This window comes from Argiope bruennichi, chromosome 1, assembly GCF_947563725.1.
Source record: "Argiope bruennichi chromosome 1, qqArgBrue1.1, whole genome shotgun sequence".
Lineage (NCBI taxonomy): Eukaryota > Metazoa > Arthropoda > Arachnida > Araneae > Araneidae > Argiope > Argiope bruennichi.
This window is the reverse complement of record NC_079151.1, coordinates 77,301,723-77,320,551: the sequence shown is the minus strand read 5'-3', so window position 1 is coordinate 77,320,551 and position 18,829 is coordinate 77,301,723. Positions and strand designations below refer to the sequence as shown.

Below are 18,829 nucleotides of genomic sequence, written 5' to 3'. Positions count from 1 at the left end.
GGGCAAATATTCTGGCCTGAAGAATGCCAAAATCATTCAAATTCTCTTTTATTATTAGTAGGGTTATTTGCATAATCACTACTGAAACATTATTTATTGTATTAAATAATTTAACCCATAATCAAAATAATAGTACATTTGTTTATTTTCCACTAGTCGCATTTGACGACCATCTGTTTCGTTGGGGTATTGATTATATTTAATTCCAGTTAAATCGTTTAAATAAATTTTCAGGTCCATGATTTCGCCAAACTGATAGATATTAAAGTCGTGTTATTTTAATTGCTTACATATGTTCCCTTTCATTTGTACATGAACCTTTCTAATGGAGACCAGTCCCATTATAACGCCATTAAAAACGTAAAGGTGCGATTCAACTAGCTTCTAAATTTTGAGGTAAAAAAAGTTTCACTTTCTTTGTCTGGTAAACTACATACATATTAAACAGAATCCTTCTTTTTTAGCTTTTAGCAATGGAAAAAAATCGCGCTATTTTGTATTTGATGAAACCATAAAGAAAGTTTTGTTCCAGGATAACTATTTAATCTAGAAATTAGGATTTGTATGATTATTAAGTTAGTATCACTAAAAAGACAATTTTGTTAAGTTTTGAAACAGTTTTTTTTTTTTTTTTTTTTTTTTTTTTTTGTAAATTACATTTAAAAAAAATTTATTGTCGAAAAATGCCAAAATTTAGCTTAATTTTTAATGATTGAAATTTTAATTAAAAAATCCCACATCCGATATACGAGGTGCACATCTCTATGGTACATGCGTCAAATTTGTTAATTGACACATCAAACGTAAGTAAGTACCATCTTTTATGGTAAATCTGGCCTGTAGAGTGCAAATGCAAATACATAGACATTCATCTTTATTAGTAGCGGAGATTATTCTTTTCTAATAGTATAGTGTATACTTTTGTTTTCTATTTTATTTTCAATTTATTACGAATACAACATATTTCAATGATGGATCTCTGATTAAACATTGTCAGATATCACATATTTTTTAATATGTAATATCTAATGATATATTACAGATTCAAAACTATTTTTGCCTTGATTGTATGGGAGTAATAGCAAATAGGGAAAAAGAAAAATGAGTATCTGAAAATTAAAAGCGAAAAACAGGCCAAAAATCTTCAATTTGTCAAAACAAGAAGAAAATGCCCGCTGGCACATTCTAAAAAGTTTGACTTTAAAACCGATGCTTTAAAAATATATAATTCCATGAAAGCTGACAAATTTATCAAGTGAAATGAAAGCTAATTCAAGGATTGTAAATTAAAAAGCAGTTATTGAGAAGATATTATATCATAAGCCAACAGGGCTCTTTAAAATTTTCAAAGCTCTAAAATATAAAACAAAATTACAGTAAAAAGCTGAACACTAAAAATAAAATTAACATTTTAAAAGTTAGTGTTTAAAAGTGAATCATTGTGCTCACGTTTTAAAAGAAGTGTATACTTCAAAACAAATGAAGAGTGAAAATGCCTGAGGAAAACCAGTTTATTAGTAAAAGCGTGCGAATGATAGATATGATCAATTAGTAAAATTGCATTAATATCCAACAAACGAAGGGATTGTAAAAGATTGTGTTTAAATAAACTTTGAAAAATTTATTAAATATATATATATATAATGTATACTTTGGATATTAAGGCCCTTCCTTAAATATGACTGTGTATCAAAAGCTCTGAATCAAATCAAAAATATAATACAACCAAAAATATTTCCAAAACATATATTTATTTATGGCTAGTTGATATTCCGGCGAGTGCGTGTTGCTTCATGAATATTACTTACTTATGCTTCATTAAAATTTTGTCCTATTGTGTCCCCTTGTCTTTAAAATGTTTTTGGTATTTGTTGTGAACAAATTTTTATCGTTCCCTTTACCAAGCATCCAAATTAATATGTGACAACTTTCATTTATATCACCTTTTATCACTTATTATACTCGTCCAACGTAGCTAAAAGATGCAAAAAATGGCCTTTGAAGCAAAGCACCCAATGACAAGCATGAATCTCAAAACAAACATTCCATTTTAAGAGAAATTCCAAATTGAGAATTTGGTATTCAGTGTTCGAGAACATGTAATATTGAAGAGAAGAGATATCTCTAGCCAAAATTATTTATTATAGTTATAATCATGTAATCAGAATCTGAATTTTTTTTTTTTTTTTGGCCACCTATGATTTAATTTATTCTATTTTAATATAATTAATAATAAAAAATAAGTATGATAAAACAGCGAATTGAAACTATTTAAAACTTTCTCATATTTATTGTTAATCATAAGGATATATTAAAACTTCGGAAAACCATTTTGAAATCACTATTTTCACTATCTGTTTCCTTTCATTGTTTCTGATATTGAGAAACAATAAAATAATTTTCATTTCAATTTCTTTTATACTCTTATAAAAGTCCAAAGTTATTTTTTTATATTTTGAAATTTTATTTAAGGTAGATGGAGCTGTAATGCTTTGGGATTTGACTGAATTGAGTTCAAATCATTTTCAAATGAAGACAGATGTTCCCATAATTTTGCGTTCACCAACTTATAATACAGGTTTGATTATTTTTATAATTTTTTTTTGTGTTTATTTTGAAGTGAAGTTTATCCATTCCTTGTGTGATTATATATATATGTATGTATGTATAAAGTGAGATTATATTTTTGTAATATTTGAAATATTTTATTTGCGTCTTATTACAAAAAGGATCAAATTTAGCTCAGCAGTTATAATGTATGCATTTTAGAAATCTATTTTTTTTTTAAATAGCGTTAATAAGAACATGGTACAAATACAAAATGATAAGTTTTTAAATGTATTGTTTGTATCATTGTTGTGATATAATTTTTAATGGCTATTTGATATTGAATCCATATGTATGTTAAAAATGAACTATAAATAATTAACAGTTTAATTATAATAAAATCTGAAATGATTTTCATTTTATTTTTTAATAAAAAATAATGTGAAATCGGATTGAATTTTTTTTAATTGATTGGTGGCTAATCGCTAGTAAGTTTTCTATGGTATTTTATTTTGTTACATGTAGTTTCTGATGCTGTATCATGATAAGTTGAAATTTGATAATTTTTTTGTTATTTAATATTTACAAATGTTTAATATTTCATAGCTCTCATCCTTGCCACCGAGAGCCATAGTAGCTGTATCGCTGCAATTCAAGCTGTGACCAAGTAAGAAATTTGCTAATTTTTCTTATCTTTTAAAACTGTTCCATGGAATTTATTTAATTCAATCATATCTCTTATATTTGATAATTGGAAAATAAAAAATAAGAGTTATTGTTCAGTGTTCTCATAAAAAATTATACCATTATTAATTATAATGATATATAATTTAACTTTATAATTATATAACTTTATCTATAATTTGCTTTTATTTCGTTATGTATGAATTTATAGTGGGAAATATGAAATCTGTATTAAAAAAATAATGGTCTTGTTTCCATACTTTTTTAACAAATTAAACTGGGTATAAGGCAAATGATTAGAAACAATATTTAATATTAATATATTTTGTTTTCTTTCTCTAAGAAACAACTTGATTTTAAACTGATGTAGTTGATTCTATCATCTTAAAAATAAAATCTTTCATTTTGATCTAAATTGTTTTTTTTTTTTTTTTTTTTTGTTTTTTTTTAAATCTTTAACTTTTTTTTTTTTTTTGTCGACAAACAGATCTTTATTTAAAGCAAAGAATGCGCAAATAAGTTCTTTGATCTCTTGATTTTATTTTTTAAAGACTTCCGTAATATCACTTCTTTTTTCAAAATTATAAATATGACCAATTTATTAATGCAACTTTTCATTTGTCTGCTGGGAAACAATGATGTATAAATTTCTTTGATACTGCTATGATTAGTTGCATATTTCTTTCTTATTTTAAAACCATTCTTATTAGTTCCAAATAAGTGAAATTTTAATTTTTCTTGCCATTTTTCTTTCAGCAACTCGAAAGAAGACTGGAGATCATCAGGATCTTTGGAAACAGGTTAAATTTCAGTTTATGTTTAAAATTTGAAAACATTTTGGTTACTTTATTGTTGTACTAATAGTGGTAAGCAAATTATGTTCGTTCGAAACTTCAGCAATTCCCATGAAGAAATTATTAGAATTCAAAATGCTGTAATTAGTATCATAATTACAAATAACTTACAAAAAATTTTTATGTGCATAAAGGATATAATAAATGTACCAAAAGTATACCAAATTTTTGAAAGGATAATTTTTTTAAATTTAATTCAAAAATGATATATACTATTTTTAAAATTGTGTGTATGTTTTTACCCTTTTTTAATGAGATTTAACAACTGCTTGAAATGTGATATTTATTTTAAGTTCTGTTATCTTTTTTTTTTATTTATTTTCCAAATAGGTAGCAGTAAGAATTTTCATGTGATTACGTTAGAAGATATGGGAGTGATTAATATCTGGGTTGTTGTGGAAGTTCTAAAACCGGATATTTCTGGTTTGGAAACTGACCTTGGCTTAGCACCAGGAGGAAAGTATAGGCTAGTTAGGAGTTCACGTATTCCTTTATTCAGTCTTGCAACATTGTAAGTATAAAACTTATCATCTTAAAAATCTTATCATCTTTCTTAAATTTCAACTAGCACCTTTTCAATTAAAATGTTTATTTTATTTGGTGATGGTATTACGGGTTATTTTCAGGACACAAAAATGAACAATCTTTTTGGGAAAAGTAAAAATTGATGAATAAGTTAAAAGAAAAGAAGGAAAAAAAGGGAGTGGAGGAGTGGTTTCTTAAATGCCTTTGAATCTCGATCATTCTCTCTATTTGTATTTGCATTGAAGCTCATATTTGTGATGATTCAATTTCTTATTACAATTCTAATCAATAATTAAAAGAAAATGATTAAATAAGATCATTCTTTCATTGATATTAATAATAGAAGACTATGGAAGGTATTTAATTTTGTGACCAATCTTTCGCTTCCATTTCTCCACTGCATTACAAATTTTTTTTTATTAAGTAAACCCTTAAGCTTTTTAATTCAGCCCTTAATTGCTCTTATTTCAATTATTTCATTCACAAAACTACAAGAATTATTCAAAATACTTCCAATCACAGTGATGAGGCCATTGTGGCCATTAAAAATCAGATCTACTCTCACTTTCCGTTTCTCCCCTTCCCCTCTTCCTTTATTTCTTACATCTCTGAATTTTATGGTAAAGATCCGTATCTTAAAAGCCTCCTTTCTTGAATCCAACACTTTAATTTCGTGGACATTGGAAACAATGTATATTGCCACATGACTGCATTTTTGATGGAAACTCTAACGCAGGAAATCGAATTCAAACGAGATAGAGAGTCCCCCAGAAAAATGTAAACACAATTTGTCATCCTGTATCAGGGTATTTTCGTTGATAATTTTTTTGAAATTTAAGTATGTTGTAGTATGGTTTTCCACTCAACATATGTCGGTACTATCGGCACAATTAGTGAGATAAGAAAATGGAAGGAGCACGCTTGACGTTCGAAGTGCGTTTGAAATGTTTTATCAGGTTTGGGAATGCCATCGAAGTGCAGCGTCAGTGGACCACCAACCCGCCTAACAATGAAAAGCATCATTATGAGGCGCATGGAACGATTTGCGATATTTATAAAGGAAGATAGGGAAGAACGCTTACTACAGTAAGTCCTGCTTCGTCAGCCCTCGTGTTGAAAAAGTTTTAAACATCACCACATAAGTCTGCTACATAAGTATGAACAATAATTAAACGTAATTAAGAAGTATGATATATAAAGTTTTTTTTTTTTTTTTTTTTTTTTTTCTTAAACAGTTACACTTTTACATTTTTCTGGTTACACTTTTACTTTTACATTTTACAGTCTCATTATCATGTATTATCAAACCATGTCATTGTATGAATAAATGGTGTTCGGAACTTGGAATTTAATTTTTGCCTGCTCGACTTTCAACATAATTAATGAACTTAGAAAATATTTTACAAACAGAAATAATGCCTAAAAAGACTGGTAATGTTCCAAAAAAAAAAACTATATTTAAATGTATTATTATTTTTATATTTAAAAAAAACTATAAAAAATTAATAAAAATTCTTATAATTAATGGACATTATTTCCCTCTTATTTGATTATTTCTTAATTTAATCAAATAAGAGAAAAAAGTAATATTAATTGCCACTCATTACTAAAACAGAGGACTCTGATACTCTGCGAAAAAAAATACGCATAAAGAGTGAAAAAAATTCCAATGTAAAAAAAAAAAAAAGAAGAAGATAGAATTACATACATTCTCTCAGCTTCAGTTACAGCTAATCGATTTACACGACCCAGACAGTAAAAATATAATCTGTGAGTCTATCCAAGAGTTTAAAGAAGGTGTCACTCACCCTTATGAAATTTACTTAACCTACATAAAGGAATGCATTATATAAAAATACTGAATATACATAAAATGAAAATGAAATTATTGATAATATTTCAAAAATCTTTTTTAATTACTTCACTCATTTTCAAAAAAAAAAAAAAATTAGTCATTCATATATTTAAACTGAAATATTTCCAAAAGGCCGGGAAAAATTTTACTTGTTATGGTTCAATATCACAATCTCGAAGTTTGATTTTAATATAATTAAATAAAACTTCATTTACTCTAATACCTTAAAAATCTCCCAATTAGATTTAAATCAAAATGATATGCAGCAATCAGTTGCTAGGTGATCATCAAATATTTACTAGTGTTCAAAATTAAGGTCACAAATATATTTTTACATTTATTCAATAATGCTATTTGTATAATTGATATATATAGTGATCATCAAATATTTACTAGTGTTCAAAGTTAAAGTCACAAACATATTTTTATATTAATTCAATACTGCTGTTTGTATAATTGAAAACATTTATATTGTGTATATTTTGAAGAAGGGAGTCACAATGTTAGCATCCAGTTTTAAATGAATGGTGTTCAGCATTAGTCTTAAAGCAGAACATGAAATCTAATCGGAAATGTTGGCTGAAGTGGTATGAAAATTATGATGAAATTCACTTTTGACTTATTGTAATGAGAATAAATTCTCATAACCATTCAGATAATTCGTTGAGATGGAGAGCCGTCAGCAAACTCAAATGGAGGTACTTCTGTAGTTACAAGTGACACCAAAAATGGTATCTTGGTTATGGAATCATTTCAAAACAACTGGTAGTATCAATAAAAGGCCTGCCTAAGGCTGTCCAGAAGCCACGTCATCCACCTATAATTGATACTTCGCATTAAGTGCATGACAAACATAGTTAAACAACGTCTATAGAATTTTCCCGTGGTCTTGTTGCTGCTTCTGGAAGAAAGGATTTTCCAGCAAACATTATGCATACGTCTAACTGGAAGAACTCTTAACTCACTGCGTCCAAGACAGCGTCTCCTTCTTCGCGTATTACATAGGTGAATCCTTTTAAATTGAAGAATGGAGCTAACACACCATTCCTTCACACACTAAGAAAGGCGGCGTAATCTTTTTTTCTGAGAAGTCAGATTTAGCCCACTAAGTGATTTAGAGAAAACCTCGAGTACGATATCATCTCTCCAATATAGACGGTGTCATGCTATGCAGTCGTATACCACTTCACGTCTTTGATATGGGTAGCGTCATCGCACGGTTATAGAAGTTAGAGCCTTCAATACTGTATGAGGTTTTTCAGGGATGCAGCTGGCCAAAGCACCCTTTTTATTGATAAAAATACGAGGGCAACAAATTTTGGTCATTCATTTTGTTGAATTAATTTGTTTTTAAATACATTTTTGTTTCTTTGTATCTTTCAGATCAGTAGGACAAAAAATGAGCATTCGGACTTTTGATTTTAAATTAGTTCCATTCGATACTAGTAGAATGCTTGTGACTACAGATGCTGTGAGTTTTCCTTTTTATATATGTATTGTATATATTTTAAATAGCGATGAATTACTATATATACTGCTATATTATTTTTGAGATTCTTTATAAAATATAATTTTGTTCTAATGGTTTAATTGGGCAAAATATTTTCAATACAGACTCTTTATATTTTTAGAAATATTTTTATTTTAAATTAATTATTATTTTGTATTTCAATAATGTAATATTTTATATAAAAACAGTATATGAAATGTTATATATATATGTGTGTGTGTGTGTGTGTGTGTGTGTGTGTGTGTGTGTGTGTGTGTGTGTGTGTGTGTGTGTGTGTGTGTTGTGTGTGTGTGTGTGTAAAGATATTTTAAAATATAATTTAAATCTTAATTAATTTCTAAGTTTTTTCTTAAATTAACCCAGATTAACTTCATGGTAAAATGTTCTCTTATTTCCTGATCCAATTCCACCTTTTTTTTATTTAATTAATCGTACACGAGCTTTAAAAATTGCTTTAATCAGCAAGTTCTTACACTTCAAGTGAATGAATAAAAATCTGTCAGGCTTTGCAACATTCTTTTAAAGATACCTAAATTAATACGTGTCAGAGAAATCCCTATCAGAATCTCATAGTAAATGACTAGAAAAGTTGCACTGAAAAAATACCAAATTTTTTTTGTATTCTTTTCTTCAAAATTCCAATCTTGCGGTACTTTTTTATTTTTTAAATTCTCCCACCTTAGATTCATCCGGCTCTCTTGATTTCTTTTCCTTCTTTTTTCTCCCTCTTTTGTTATTTTATTTCGAATAGAAAGGACTGAAACTCAGCAGGCTAAAAAGCAATTTTTATTCCCTAATTTTGACTGTTTTTAATATCAGCAATTCATGTTGCCAATTTTGAAGAAAATGAAATACGATTTTTTCTTTTATTTCATTTTTTACTAGATGGCATTCATTAAAAAAAGGATAAGATTAATCTATATTTTTCTTTAATTGATAATTTTTAATCTATAATTCAGATAGTTGCAATTAAAAATTTTGAACTACTTAAAGGTAATTTTTTAAAATGTATTTGAAATGAAGAAAAGTTATTGAATTTATCTTGAGAAATATTTTTTGCGGCGCTGCTCGTTTCCATGCTGATAAGTCACCACTTTTGAAATTTTGTTTCCTTTTAACTTGGGATACAGTAATCGTTCCGCTTTCAGAGGGGACAGTAGGGAGTACGCATTGTAATATGATGTGGAGTGGGAAAATATATATCGCGCATGAGTGACTTTGAGTGATGTTTCCAGAATTATTAAGAATACTTGCTGTCTTTTGGAGTCTCATTGATGATAATTCTTCTGTACTTTGAGCTATGCATATTTTTGGATGAAAGGATTTCTTAGAGCATCTCTAGGAACAAATAGTCAGCTTCTTTTATGGTAGATTTTAATCCCTTGAGATTGAATATTGTACTGAAGAGTACTCTTTTTTTTATATCAGGAAATTTTCAGTTGTTTCTCGGATAACAAGAGGAAAGGTTTTTATTATTATTATTATTTATTTATTTATTTATTTATGATGGAAATTTTTTCAAATCACGTTTAAATGTGTTTTCTATTTGGATTTCGTACACGGTACTTGAGACAACCTCAATAATCAACTGTTCTGGGATTTCCAATACATCCTGCTCTAGTAGTTTTGGACCAATATGTCTATATTATTCTGCGTTAACATATAACAACATACTGAAAATAATGTATCTTGCATTCATATAATAGATATAGCCTCTGATATGGAAATTACTGATATTAAAACGTTGCTCTATAAATTTTTGGTTGTAATTTTAAGTTCATGTAAGTGATAGTTTCAATGTTTAGATTTTTTTGTATTGGCAGGTAAAAGGAGGTAAGAGTAAAAGAGATTAAAAACTTTTTTTGCTTAAATTATTTAAGTTGGTTTTATCAAGTTGGCGTTATTTCAATGTTTTCTTCTATTTCTTCATATTTTGTGACAATATGAAAGCCTTTAATTAAAACTAAACTCAGTGGCAAGTTAGTCCATACGGGCAAGGCCTACAGTGCCCATTTCTGCTTTCTTGACCGGGGCCCTGGGATTCAAGGCATAGTTCCAGTTAGGTGGTCAGCCTAACGCGGAACCTCCAATGTTTCCCAAGCACACTTGGGAACTCAGTTTATCAATTCACTGAAGGGATAAAAGGCTGAGTCGACCTTGCCCAGCCCGAAGATCGAACCTCGGACATGTGCGTTGGGAGCGCGAAGCACTACAACAACGCCACGGGGCTTCGAAAGAATTTAATTGCTGATGGTTTTATTTAGACTGTTCAGAAATTACTTGATATTTGCATTTTCATTGCATAAAGATGAGGGGGGGGGGGTAGTTATTTTCTATAGTAGAGTAACCTTCTTTTAAATTTTACCAAATAATTAAATAAGTAAACATCATTTCCGTCAATAATTCGTGTTCGGTGACTAATCCTATCTTGTGGTGGAATGTAGATTATTATGATCCGTGCAGGAAGCAACAGGACGAATGTTTTAAGGAACATTTCTTTTAATAATCACATTCACACACAAAACAAGCACAAAGACAAGACATTCACGCGCGCAGCTTAACAAAATGGCATCACATTTCTAATTACACTCACAGTGCATTATGGGATGGCTTAATCAGGCACCGCCATCTAGTATCAAAAAGAGAAGATGTAACTGCTACAATCACATTTTTTTTTAATGAGTAATTGTGATGAGACATTCTTGTGTCTGTCACTACTGTCATTATATCTAATTTTCCCTGTTTGAAAATTTTTGAAAAGAACTGCAAATAATATGAATTATCCTATATATTGTTAAATTGCAAACTATCAAAAGTAATTATTTATTTGTATTTGTTCCAATTTCATAAGTAAAAGTGTTGTTTAGTGATGCGGATTTGTAGACTTTTTTTTTTTTTGGTAGAAATGTCTTATTATTATTATTATTCTAACTTATAACATAAATGAACAAAAGTTATAATATTTATTTTATATCATTTTTTTTATTAAATTAGGGAATTATCCTTCATGTAACTCGACACAGTGGAAGCATTGAACCGAGGTTTTATGCTGCTGATACAGGTAAACAACTTTATAAGTACAACCCGGTATTGTTTTAATGCGATATTATTTTCATTCTAATATTATTTTTTAATTTTTTTAGAATTCTCTTCTGAAATACGCTGTATAGATTGTTCACCTCATAATGATGATTTGTTTTTAGTAAGTATAGTTGTACTTTTTTTCTGTTCGTTTAATTTTTAAACAAGTTCCTATCTTTAAAAGAAAGAATAAAAATTTTTGTTTTATTATATTTCCTTTGATTTTTTATATATCCTCTTCAAATTTCAGATTCAAAAATTCAATGCTATTATGCTTTGAAGAATTTGAGAATGTCACAAAACATTAAATTTCCCTAATTAAATATAATATTTTATTTGAATTTTTTGCAAATTCTTCCTTATATTGATTGTTATTCTTTTTTTTTAAGGTTGGTTCAAGTGATGGTAGTATAAGACTATACAATACAAAATTAGGTATAATATTTTATTTCTTTTTTGTATAAACTATTTCATTATATATAACATTCAACAGTCACACATTTTTAAAATTAAAATTGTACGTATAAAGTTTAATACTGCAGTTGAAAACCTTTTATTAAATTTAACCACTGCATATTAATTATATTTCAGTTTCTTTAAAAATTACATTACTAGCCAATTTCAATGATCAACTGGTTAGCTAAGAGTATGTTTTGAATTTCAATTAAGAGGGTTTATTTAAGTTCATGTACAGTTCATTTAAATCTCATGTGTATAATTTGTCATAGTTCTTTCGTCGAGTTTCAGTGAAGTCTCTTATATGTAATTTGTTTCGTATTCAATTTCAGTGAATTCTCTTGTTTATAACTTGGTAAAATTCTCGTGTTCAGTTTAAATTAAGTCTCGTATATGTAACTTGTCGTTATAGTTGTCTCAACAAAACGTTTTTTAAGCGAAAATATATGACGATATTTAGCCCGGACTGTTTTAGAAGCTTTAAATCATTTCTGTTTAGTATTCTTATACAATTTCTCTTTAGAATCAAATATTGTGATCACTGATGGTCGTTCAGCGGTTTTGGTTGACTAACTCTATCTCAAGATTTGCTTATAAAGAATGTATTATGAAATTGTGTCTTTTTAATTTATTTCAAAAATAGAGGATAGAGAAAGGCAGTCATCATGAGCTTTCATATGGAAAAAAACTATCAAAATCGGAGCAGTGGTTGAGATTGAATTAATAATTCATTTATTTTCTTTATTATTTTAAATATATAGATTAGGGAATAATTTTTTGAATTATAGTTGTACTTTCAAGCTTCAGTATTTTATATGAATATTTACTCTATTGTACCGGAATACGGCCCATTGCCAAAGTTGTATTGATAGGAATAAATCGAAGGCCAAATGTTTACCTCGTGATATTCTCAAATTTCGAATTAATTCTGATAAAATGTTGCGTATAGAAATTTCTCGATGAAAGTATATTGTTTTCGTAAAAAAGTATTATATTGAAAAATATCATTGGAATAAAAACGAAAAAGTAAGATATTTATGTTTTTATTTATTTCATTAAATATTTTAATTGATGACATTTTAAAAAAATATTCCGCTTATTCAATTTTCAGTTCGTCCATTGTTGGAATTTTCCTTTGGCGCTAAAGGAGAACCCGTGAATCTTTTGAAATGGTCAGTTGTACACCCAGCTATCTTTTGTGTTTTAAGCTCATCATCTCATATTCACTTTTGGAATATCATGGAGAATTCTATCGAGCCTTTTCAGACATATCATTTTGAGGATTGCAAGTGAGTTTTTTTATTTAAATAAATTCTTACAAGAACATTACAATTCTTTAAAAATATATTCAAATTTTAGCTCTTTAATTTATTGATGATTTTTAAGTTTTGTATAGTTTTAATACTGTTTGAGTTTTTAATGATATTGATTATATTGATTTTTATTTAAATCCATTGTATAGAATTTAAGTATAAAATTAAGTCATTTAAGCATAAAAGTTATAATATCCAATTGGGTTAAGAGTTTTCATTATCTGGTTTTGCATGTTTCTTTTTCTTTCGCGTAAACACAGTGCAGTAACTCTTGAGTATCCGGCCTAATATGGCGGATGGGCAGACCGGATAACAAAAAAATGGATAGGCCGGAGTTCTATGAACTCATTTCCTTGCCCACTAATGCCAGAAAACAAAGTTTTTATACCAAACACATTATGTAATTGGCATTTTCTCACTTCTTAAGGAGTACTAAGACCACCATTTATCTCAAGCCATATAGAATGTGAATGCGGCCGGGGCGCGGTGAATCATAGAAACAGTTGCCGGTAACTTGTCGAGTTAAAATAGAAGTCTGCACTGATAATTTAAAAATGTTTATATACTGTACTACACGCTGCAAGAATTTAGTGGAGAAAAAGTAAGTTAAAGGATATAAACTTTTCACATTTTAACAAATTCTGTAATGCCAACTTAAATTCAGTAAACATAAACAAAACATTAAAGTAAATCATGGGTTTAATTCTCAAAAAATTTGATTCAAACTGATTTTATTTTTCACTGATAAATTATTATACAGATATGAAAAGGTAATCCTAAGATAAGAGTCAAAGAATTTAGTTTTTGAAAAAATCCTTAATAGATGACTGTTTCTAAAACGCCTTGCCGTCCTCATTTAATTACGATAACGAAAACTAGGCTGGATAGTCGTGAACCGGATACTCGGGAGTGTATTGTATATAAAAAAAAGTATTGTAATTGTCAAAAAACTCGAACTCGAGATTTCAAAGAATTTTCTTGTTTCAGATCTTTCCAAATTCGAAAAACAGATTTTTAAAATTATATTAATTTATATTATTGTGGTGTATATATATAAATTATAAATTATATATAATTGCTTATCGTGTGTCAATGAAAACAATAATTTAAAAATGCCTTGATCCAGATGGCTGAAGTTTACTATGTACTCTTTGCATCGAATTCGTAGATTTCTACCAATTTTTAAACGAAATTCATTCTCTGGCTGCCTATCCGAATATATTTGAACACGATAACTATAAAACATAAAGGGCTAAATGGATAGAATATGGCTCACAGACTTAGAATCTAAAATGTAGATTCGTGTCAAATATTGAATAAAATCCATAAAGGAGATGACTATCTATATTTTCATGCATGTAAATATTATAATTCAAAAATGAAACAACTTCAGTAAATAAAATTTGGTGAATAGTTTTAGCATCTAAAATGTAGACGCCAAATTTTGAACAAATATGTTAAAGAGTTGACAGATTTGCTTAATAAGTTGTGTCTATGCTTTCACATGTATGCAACGAGATAATGGAAAACTCAGTGACTTAAATAAATGAAATTTTTGATATGATATTGTGACCAACTTGTAGTTTTGAGTCAAATTTTTGTTGCAATCAATCAAAAATGTCCAAAATATATATTCGGTTTTCTTTACTATACTACGAAGCCCAAAATGCCTATGCGCGGTACCCAGAAAAAAAAAATCGGAGCACTTTTGGCTTTCCTAGTTTTTTCTCAAGGTCCTCAATTTTATTCTGAATCGGTGAATAACACCTTTACTAGAGAGTTTCCAAGAAGTTTTGGGAAGACCTTTTCTGTTATTTGTCTGCAAATGTCACATATAAGCACTTATGTCTGAAGATTTGAAAAATGAAATTACAAACTGATTTATGAAGAATAGTAATCATAATAAAAAAAATTTTATCTTCTTTCATCAACCTCTGCTTTGTCTGACCATATTAAAAAATTGAATTAATACCATAAATTTTTTAGTGTGTATTTTTCCCATTAAAATGATATTTCACGTTTTGTGATGACTTTTTTTATCAAAAATTTTTAACTGATTTCTTTTTTTAGGGTTACCTGGTTTGCATTTAGAAATGTGGACCGAAATAGAAGACATGGAACTTCTGATAAATTATCTAATTTCGTAAGTAGTTAAAGTTTGTATTTGTTCATTAAGTGCTTTTATGGTTTCTTTTGCACGACAATTCTTTAATCTTATGCTATAGACCGATTCCAATAATCTTGGCGGAAGAGACATAAAAATTGCATAGTATCAGCCGAGTCTATTTCGATAAGTTAGGCAATAATTGTAAATCAAAGTTGGTCAGATCTGGCTTGTTTTCACTTTTTTTAACGATTGCATCAATAATGAAAAGCAGAAAACAAAGGCAAGTATCAGTAATAAAACGTAAAAAAATGCACCTTCAGTATAATTATATGCATTACTACCAAATTAATTTTCCGCAACGTGATTTTTCTTTTCAAACTTTTTCTCTGCCAAATCAAAAATCTGTCACCAATTCGTCAGAGTAACATTATATCTTATTTTATTTATACTTTCGTTTTATATTTTTTTTTTCGATGCTTGAGTTAGTGAAATGCAATAATTAAGAAATTCCATTGCTCTCATTAATGATTAAAAACTCGTTTAATTTTATAGAATGCTTAAAATAATGGTTAACTCGAATGGTTAACTTCACGATTTTCAAATGTATATATTTTTGTAATTAAATCAGTCAAATCAAATTTTTCAATAATATCATTATAAATTTTATTATAAAATAAATGTGTTTTTTCATATTATTCAGTAATTTCTAACTTCTTTTATTTTATCAAACTAAGTTTCTTTCAAATTGTTGCGCCTAGAATATATTTCAATACGATTGTTCTTAAATGTATTATATAATTGTTTCGAAAAATACAGAGTGCGTTAAATTTAATTATTTCTTTTAACTTGTATATTCTAAGAAGGTAAGAATCTGCAATCTTTAATATGATATCATTTGGGCATCATTGGAAATAATTATTACAGAAGCAAAAGTATGTAAAAGAATATTATTTGCATAACAATGAAGCTAATTTATTTTAATGAATTAATTCTGTTAACTTTATACATGGAGCTGATATAAATCTCAGCTCTATGACTTTATATATAACTGTAAGTTTTGAAAATTCCTTTACATTTCTAATAAGAAAACTGTGAGTGTTTTAAATGTTTGATTTAAGAGTGAATACTTAACAAATATTATCAACAAATGTGGAAAATTTATTTATGCATTTTTTTTTCTATCAGAAAGTAAAGAATTAAAACGTTACATTGATAATTTTCAAATTTTATTCACAAGAACAAACAAAAGAAAAATACATAAATCCTTACATTTAAAAGAATAATGATGTTATTCTTGTTAAAAATAATATTGAAACTAATTATTTTTTCGTTTCATTATTTTGTAATTACTAACGGCCTTTGGGGATACCAGATTCATCTGGATTAATAATCAATAAAATTTTTAATTAATTATTTTATGTAAGGAACGGCTTCTTCAGCAAGATATTTTTAAGTATCAAATTTTGATAGATATATGATTAATATCGCGACTTTCGTAAAACATATCTCCATTCATCGTGTTTTACGAAGGTCGCTTTCATACTTGTAAATCTTAAGCCGTTTTGTTCATTTTATTATGCGTCTCCTTTTTTCTTTCTTTCTGGCAGCGCTCTGAAATTGAGTTTAAAAAAATTAGATTATACTTTAACAATGTGACCTAATTTCTAACCTAAAATAATGTAAAATTTGGCAATTTTTCTTCATTAATAGTATTTTAAATATAAACTTAGATCTTTTATAGGCTCTTCCTAGATTTAAGTAAATATATTGCTTGCAATCCGTTTTTTCAGTAAAGTTTTGTGTTAAGAACAGTATAATAATTTGGATTGAAAACGAAAAAATGTCTGCACACTTTTATGATGACTTTTATCAACAATATTAGTTTTCTTTCAGAATTTTTAAGTTTTTCTGTGTTATAGTTTGTGGCACGTTTAATATTCGTCCAGAATTTTTACGATTCTTGTTTCAAAATATACTTAAAATATTTTTTTACATTAACTGTATGCAAAAAAAAATATTAGTATTGTTAAAAAGATAATTTTTTGAATGTTTAAATAATGTAAAAATATTTTTAAAATTTCCAGAATTTGGCAAAAAATGTGAACGACTATCAAATTCGTATAATTAAAAAGACAATTTTTTGAAATTTTGAAACAGTATAAAATTTGTGCATTGTAATATTTTTCAAAAGTTGCGGATAGGCATTAACATTTTATTTAATTTTTAATTAAAATTTCAAAAAATAACGCTGTGCACATTTGTACCCTTAAAGTGATATATGCCAAGTTTGGTCTATCTTCCCAGTGTGACTGTCAAATGTCTGTCCAACATATATTATCATAATGCCAAATTTCAATGTTCAGCCGTTGCCATTTTTTCTTTCCGCCTTTCTTACCTTTCTTACTTGGTAAAACACCATATGCTCAAATTTTTGCATTTTGATAGTCTATCAAATTTTATGCACTCATTTAAACGTGTTTGTTTTTGGGTATTTTTGTGCACTATCAGTTTTTGATTATTGTACATTGATATAATTTTAACCCTAGTTTGGCGCAGGATAGTCAAAACCATGGCTCTTGCGCTAGAAAAATCCAAACAAAGCCAAGTTTGGATGCGCACTAACTTTCTAACAACAGTCTAAGTAATATCTTTACGAAATTTCAAATTTCTGTTCCATTCTTTAATATCAGAAATTAATCGGTAAAATTCATAAATATAATTTTCAATAAAAATGAATTTTTTTTTAATAAAATGGCAAAAGCTTGTAAGCTGATAGTTGTTAATAAGCGCACTTTAAAATGCTTAGAAATTTCGAAGATTCGCTATATTCCAATATGCAAGCGTTTTGAAGAAATTTTTAATCATACAAATCTTTAGAGGATTTTATTTTCTGTCCAATTTCTTTTTGATGAAATATGCAATAAGTGGTGACAGATTGATACTTAATTTTTCTTTTTCCACGATTGTACATTATAAAAGATTTATTTGAAATAATAAATTTTTTCAGCGATTTTTTCAATATTTCAGGTAATTTCAAAAGAAAATGGTGAAGTAGAAGTACACAGTTTTCAAGCAAAAATTACTGAAGAAGAATATCTAAAGCAATTAGAATATATGAAAAATTTATAATCTTTTTTAACAAAAGAATGAAAATTTTGTGGTATATTCTTTTAAAAGTTGCTGTCTTTGCAATTGAATTATAAAAGTTGTTAGATTACAAATAATTTGCATCAGTAATGAACAATCTGTTTTCTTTTATGTAAGTACTGAGTTTTCTTCATTGTACTTTAAATTTCTTTTTCATTATTATCACAAACAGAATCTTGTTCCCACCTCTTATTTTCTTTAGTCTTAATGTTAGCTACATAAACACTTTATATTATCAAGACAGTTTCTTGCAAAAGATCGTGTGATATTTTTGTGGAATTGCTTGAAGTTTGCAAATATTGATAATGAAATTATTCTGTATGTAATTCCAGTTAAATCAGTGTGTGTTTTGTATTTTCTATGTATTTGAAAGAATGAGAAATAATAGCGCATTTTTTATCTGAATAATTTTTGTAATGTACCACTATAGTTTATTTTTGTAATGAAGAACATAATGAGGAGAAAATTTGGCATGATTATATAATTATAAAAAGTTTATGAATTTTTATTGCAAACCTGTATTTTTTAATTTTCTGTATTTGGAGAATGTAAATAAAAATTTATTTTAAAATGTTATTTAAACATGTATTATCTCTTTATTTATGTGTGTATTATCACTAAATAGTAATTAGTTTTAATGGCAACAGAATATTGTAATATAGAGTATTGCAGTCTTCAAATAATTCGAAATTCTGATGAATTTTCAGATTTCAAACCTCCTCCGAAAAAAAACAAGCACATTTTTGTAAT

General features: G+C 27.6%; 1 protein-coding gene across 3 annotated transcripts in view; it reads left to right on the top strand.

Annotated features, from left to right (window-relative positions):
* LOC129981101 (cytoplasmic dynein 2 intermediate chain 1-like) overlaps nucleotides 1–18,592 on the top strand; it is a 51,122-nt gene extending 32,530 nt beyond the window's left edge. For all 3 annotated transcript variants that reach the window (XM_056091787.1, XM_056091779.1, XM_056091795.1), the window contains 11 exons: nucleotides 2,473–2,578; nucleotides 3,154–3,214; nucleotides 3,988–4,031; nucleotides 4,416–4,596; nucleotides 7,849–7,936; nucleotides 10,970–11,036; nucleotides 11,119–11,177; nucleotides 11,446–11,491; nucleotides 12,624–12,801; nucleotides 14,896–14,968; nucleotides 17,960–18,592. In XM_056091787.1, coding sequence (XP_055947762.1) covers nucleotides 2,473–2,578; nucleotides 3,154–3,214; nucleotides 3,988–4,031; nucleotides 4,416–4,596; nucleotides 7,849–7,936; nucleotides 10,970–11,036; nucleotides 11,119–11,177; nucleotides 11,446–11,491; nucleotides 12,624–12,801; nucleotides 14,896–14,968; nucleotides 17,960–18,061 — 1,005 coding nt within the window. In that variant the 3' untranslated portion in view covers nucleotides 18,062–18,592. The remainder of the gene's footprint in view (nucleotides 1–2,472; nucleotides 2,579–3,153; nucleotides 3,215–3,987; nucleotides 4,032–4,415; nucleotides 4,597–7,848; nucleotides 7,937–10,969; nucleotides 11,037–11,118; nucleotides 11,178–11,445; nucleotides 11,492–12,623; nucleotides 12,802–14,895; nucleotides 14,969–17,959) is intronic.
* Nucleotides 18,593–18,829: the final 237 nt, after the last annotated feature.